Source organism: Pipistrellus kuhlii, unplaced genomic scaffold (genome assembly GCF_014108245.1).
Source record: "Pipistrellus kuhlii isolate mPipKuh1 unplaced genomic scaffold, mPipKuh1.p scaffold_m20_p_2, whole genome shotgun sequence".
Taxonomy (NCBI): Eukaryota; Metazoa; Chordata; class Mammalia; order Chiroptera; family Vespertilionidae; genus Pipistrellus; species Pipistrellus kuhlii.
This window is the reverse complement of record NW_023425515.1, coordinates 24059438-24065437: the sequence shown is the minus strand read 5'-3', so window position 1 is coordinate 24065437 and position 6000 is coordinate 24059438. Positions and strand designations below refer to the sequence as shown.

Here is a 6000-nt window from a genome sequence, read left to right as displayed (position 1 = left end):
AATGACATCACCCTACAGGTTGTTAGAAATGCAGGTTCTCAGGTTCCCCCCCACTCCCCGATCTATTACATGAGAATCTGCTTTATGATCCCCAGGTAATTCTAATACGCAGAAAGTCTGAGAGACACTAATCTATGGCACTTCATTAATTGCCCTAATTTTCTGTATGTTAACTCTATCTAAACAACCAGTATACAAGTATTCCACATGAGTTCTTCACTTAGCAATAGTCAAGATTTAATGTGTAAGAAAATCACCAGTAGAACTTGTTAAAAATACAAGTTTTTCCTCAGAGTTTAAAATTCAATAGGTCTACAGTCAGACCTGGTTTCCCGAAACCACGACTCTCCTGAACTGATTTAAAGTTAATGATAATGTCAATTCTAGTTAACAGCTCCAAATCATAGCAAAATACCTAACAGAAGAAAATCACATCCAGGCAGTTTCTGTTAAATTTTTTTAACGTTTTGAACTCCTTTTGAAACGATGAATCACAGAATAAAAAATTTGGTATTAAGTGTGCTTAGTTCCATTCCTAGAACATGATGAGATCATTTTTTCCCCTTTTTTTCTCCCCAACCCCCCAAAAGAATACCATTATTTCAGCCAATGGATAACAAAACAATTACTAAAGACCTGCCCCCATTGGAATCAACTACTTCTTGTCCTAGAAATAAGATCAATTTATTCTGCAAAGTACTTATAACTCTTCAGAGGCCTTGAACAAATGCACCAGGAGCCATCAGGTAACCAGTGGAAAAACAAAAATGTGATACCCCTATTATAGACATTGAAGTTAAAAAAACCTCTTAGAACAAACAAGAACACCCCTTGGGTGGAGGAGTGTCAGGGGGGGGGTTCAGCCCAAACCCTATTATATCTGGTATCTGTACCAGCACACTTTTTTCTGGTTAATTCTCTGGTTACATACACACCATAGAGCATATATTTTTTATTTCATTTATTTAACTAATTAATTTTTAAATACTTTATTTATTTTTTTACAGAGAGGGGGAGGGATAGAGTTGGAAACATCGATGAGAGAAACATCGATCAGCTGCCTCCTGCACACCTCCCATTGGGGATGTGCCCGCAACCAAGGTAATACATGCCCTTGACTGGAATCGAACCTGGGACCTTTCAGTCCGCAGGCCAATGCTCTATCCACTGAGCCAAACCAGTTTCGGCATAGAACATATATATTTTTTATTATTATTATTAATCTGCCTGCATGGTTTACTTTGCGACTTTTGAGAATGTAGTTGTAGTTTGGATTTCACGTGCAGCAGCAAAACACGGTGATATACCAGGCTCATCATCTATGCCTGGCTACGGAAGCCACGTGGGTTTTGAAAGACACAGCCAATAAACCATCGCTGTAAGCACTGCGTTTGCATAGCCCTATTTTTTCCCCCCCCCCTCTAACAAGCTTTGTCGGGGAACCACACAGAAGATGTTCAGTTTGCATTCTTCTAGATTACACTATATACCCTCTTCAGAGAAAAAAAACACCATCGGAATTTTTGGGAAGCACTTGTCCCCATGTCACCTGTTACTGCTTGTTATATATAAGTGTACAGTGCTCATGGACTTTGGTGCCTTGAGTCTGCCTGATGATAAGAGATGTAAGATGTCCTTGTCTTAAATTTGGAAAACTCACTGTTCCCAAATTTCATCCAGAGGTATTTTTATTCAACTTCTAAAATAAAAAGCGGACCTGTTCACATGTTCACTATATACTTTTATTTTAAACACCAGCACAACAACAAACGCAATGACATGACAAAACTGCTACCTCAACAGTACTGATAACATTCCTGGACAAGTTGGCTTATAATTTACATACATTGTGTTTATCTGGAGTTATTTTAAGTATTATCTTAAGCTATACTGTAAAACACAAACCTTAAACATATGCCAGTTGCAAACATAATGTGCTTAGCTGCTATTTTTCTCGTTATTTAAGCAAAAATTATTTAAAGCTCCTCGAAATCATGGCCATTTGTGTTCATTGTTTCGGGATGCATGACTCGTCCCATGAACAGGATTATTCCTGCATTGGGTTGGAAGTGAACAGAAGAGGGGATAAACAAACAAACAAACAAAAAAGATATTTGTGTTTAAAAGGGGGATATTTATTTATCTTCTTTCTTTCAATAAGCAATATTCTAAAAATGAAAATGTTTTTTCATTTTTTTTCTATTATCACTTAGACATTAGAAATTATCAAATAAACAATGTGGGGAAATGTTCTCAATTTTAAGAAATTATTTCTCTTTAGCCTATTAAAAAAGTACTGTTCTCATAACAGACTTACCTGTTTTCCTATTTCTGATAAGAAAGAAAAATGGATGGTCGACAATCACTTGAGGATACAGCACAGCCATCCTACTAATGGCAATCATTCCTAAGTGCAGAGAGAAGGTAATTACATGTCTGCCATGTGCAGGGACTAATGAGTAATTCCTCCAAACCATCTATATTTAATGCAAAGGCAATGGTTTACGGGAAACACAAATTTAAAGACTTAAAGAGAGAAAAATTATAAAGGTGCTAACATTTTGACTTAACTTTGAACACACACCCCCCACACACACCGCAGTTTCCTATCTCTACCCCACCAAAAAATAATAGGACAATTTATTCTGCCTCTTGTAAAACTTTTAGTCTCAGTCTCAGATAAATACTTAAGTCTTTACTAAAATGATCTTTCAGTTAAAGGAAGAGAGAAGAAAAAAAATCTAATTATTTTATTCTCAAATCACTATTTCTTTATTCTGAAATGGGTCTTTTTACATAGCACATCCTCAGACTTCTAGTAAGTGGCCAGAATGACAGTGATAAAAGGGGAAACACAGCAGTGAGAGACTCAATGTGCTTCCTATAGCTGAAAAACTATTTCCCTGAGATCCTTATTAAAAATGATAGTTTTATACTTGTTGCTGAGTGTTTCAATTGTCAGAAAAGGTCACTATTAAATTATGTAAATGTTAAGCTTTCTTGATGCCTCAGACTACTGTGCTTCTATTTCCTCCTGAAAATACTGTTCCGACTCATGCTATCCTTCAAATGGACAAATGTATGCAAAGGCAGAAATAATGTATGCACACATAATATTACATTTGGAAACAAATCCAACCAAATAAGATGAGGAAAAAAAAAAAAAGGCAATTCTCATTTAACTAGGGAAGTCAGAATCATCAAAATGACCAAGGATCTTTTCCATTTTGCTTTGGACACATGGTTTATGTCAAATTCCTTGATTATTGATTTACAATTATTATTTCATTGGTATTACTATTTAGTTAAAATTGGTTATTAAATTCTATCAGATACTCTTGCTTATGTGTGTGCTTTTAAAATAAAAACTTTAAGTATATATATATATATATATATATGTATATATATATATATACATATATATATATATATATGTATATATATATATATTTCAGAGAGAGGAAGAGAGAAAGGAACATCAAGGAGAGAGAAACATTCATCACCTGCCTCCTGCATGCCCCCTAGTAGGGATCGAGCTAATAATCAACACATGTGCCCTGACTGGGAGTTGAACCCTGACCTCAAAGTGAACCATGACCTCCTGGTTCATAGGTCAATACTCAACCACTGAGGCACACTGGCTGAGCAAAAATCAAAACTTTTCAGCAACAAAATAATAAACTAACTTCCATAAGTAATTAGGTAGGAAGAAAAATGTTTAAATAGGCACCAGGAAAAAATTTAAGAGAGTGAAACAGGCAGCACAGCAGGAAAATCTATCCTACAGAGCTGACAATGCCCTGAGCTCATTTATTAGCGAGAAAACGGGACATGGGAACTACTGTGCATGGGGCCCTGGAGTGAGTGCACACTTCGTAGCCTACTTAGAAAATTCCAGCTGGTTCAGCATTAGCTAGACTTCTAAGTGAGAGGCGAGCCAGTCTAAAAATGACCCCGCCCCCCCTCCCATGACTGCTTCAAAAATACAAATCTAAAAATGGTGAGGAGATTGTAGAGAATAGCTTGGCACCTGAGGTGGCAGCAGCCTCCGAGCCCTCTTCATTCACCTCGATGAAGGACTTGTGAATTGCCTTGGAAAAGAAAATCTCCTTATTATCTGCAGGAAATAGAGGACAGAAGCATTTCTTCAGTATCAGAGATAAGAAAGCCTTTAACTCTTTAGTTAAAACGATTTGAAAATTATAAGAGACATACCATACTGAACTGATATAGTACATAAGCATAATTCTGTCAAACATAGATAACATTATAAAGATTATATTTATGATTTGAGAGAACCATCAAAGATGTGTATTCTGATTAGTCCTCACTTTATAGTCTCCTTTCCCCTTCGTTTTTGGTGGTAATTTTCCCATTGTTTATGTTCTGTATGGCCAGAGGAAGTAGAAAGCGGCGCTACTTGAATAGCAACTTCAAATTAGTTCATAGCTCAGTATAAAAATAGCTTATGTGTTGCATTCTAACTTAAACGTTAAAAACACAAATGAAAACAGGTATAAATCCAGATATAACAAAATATGAGGTTTAAAAAAAAACCTAATCTCTAATGGAAATCTGCCAGACTACTGCCTTTGGACCGGAACTGAAACTTTCCTCTGGGTCTCCAGTCTGCCAGCTTATCCTTTATATTGTGAATCCCCAAAGTCTTCACACTGCGTGCCAATTCCTTAAAATAACTCTCTTTCTCTTTCTCCTCTTTCCCTTTTTTTCTCTTTTTTTTCCTTTCCCTTCTTTTTCTTTATCTTTCTTTTGATAGGTAGGAGAGAGATACATACGTACATCAGACACACACACATATGAGAGAGAGAGAGAGATTTTTCCTATTGGTTCTGTTTCTCTGGAAAACCTTGACAACATGTGAAGCCATAGGGAGAAGGCAGCCATTTACATGCCAAGGAAGGAAGGATGCAGAAGAAATCCACCCTCAAGACACCCTGATCCCAGACTTTCAGTCTCCAGAACTGTGAGAAAATAAATGTCCATTGTTCCAGCCACTCAGTCTGTGGTGCTTCATTATGGCAGCCCTAGGAAACTATACAAGACAATAGCTTCCAACCTTGGGCTTTCAATTTTCCCCAAGATTAAACAAAACAACACGGTCCCTGAAATACAAAAATAAAACATAGCTCAAGGAAGCAAGATAAAGAATTACTCAAGTTTGTGCCCTGCCCTCTGTTTTCCCAATCACAGGAGGTCTGGTTCCAAGGTAAGATAAATAACTTCACTGCTGATGCCCAGCACCATTCAGTAAAAGTGCAATTGATTTCTCATTAGGTTGTTTAGTAAGGTTTTATAAGTAACCAAGTCCCATTTACATTTTCTTTTCAAGTCTTCAAAAACACAAATGTCTCAAATGGATAGGGAATGATGTTGAGCAACATTTTGGGTACATCTATTACATAGCACCTGCTTATTTTGAATAAGTTCCAAGACAACTGAGTGACATCTCTGCATATACTTTTAATAGAGATATTATTTTTTCAGCTCATATTTAGGATTCAGATTTAAGCACTGAATTATGACTTAGTCCATCTCAAATACTATGCTATCTTCTTCTAGAATGCATTTGATGACTGGAAGACAAAAAGCAATGAAGTTTTTATGTTAAACAAGTATAATTAGCTCTCTCAAATCTAAAAGACTAATTTTTTTAAAAAAATATATATTTTATTGATTTTTTACAGAGAGGAAGGGAGAGGAGAGAGCTAGAGAGCTAGAAACATCGATGAGAGACATCGACCAGCTGCCTCCTGCACACCCCACACCAGGGATGTACATGCCCCTGACCGGAATTGAACTTAGGACCCCCCAGTCCGCAGGCTCTCTATCCACTGAGCCAAACCATATGGTATGTCAGCCACATCAATTCACCCAGAGAAAACTGCCTCCAATAGCTCCTGAGCCTGATCTGCCAGCTGTACGAGGCATCTTGAAAGAAGGAATATTGCCCCTTCAAGTCTGACCTATGTCCTAAGTATA

At 36.9% G+C, this 6000-nt stretch overlaps 1 protein-coding gene across 3 annotated transcripts in view; it reads right to left on the bottom strand.

The window, feature by feature from the left end:
• Window positions 1-1720: 1720 nt before the first annotated feature.
• Window positions 1721-6000, bottom strand: part of SERPINI1 (serpin family I member 1) — a 76804-nt gene continuing 72524 nt past the window's right edge. For all 3 annotated transcript variants that reach the window (XM_036444028.2, XM_045583655.1, XM_036444029.2), the window contains 3 exons: window positions 4031-4117; window positions 2318-2407; window positions 1721-2053 (listed from right to left, as the gene is read on the bottom strand). In XM_036444028.2, the coding sequence (XP_036299921.1) occupies window positions 1977-2053; window positions 2318-2407; window positions 4031-4117 (254 nt within the window). In that variant the 3' untranslated portion in view covers window positions 1721-1976. The remainder of the gene's footprint in view (window positions 2054-2317; window positions 2408-4030; window positions 4118-6000) is intronic.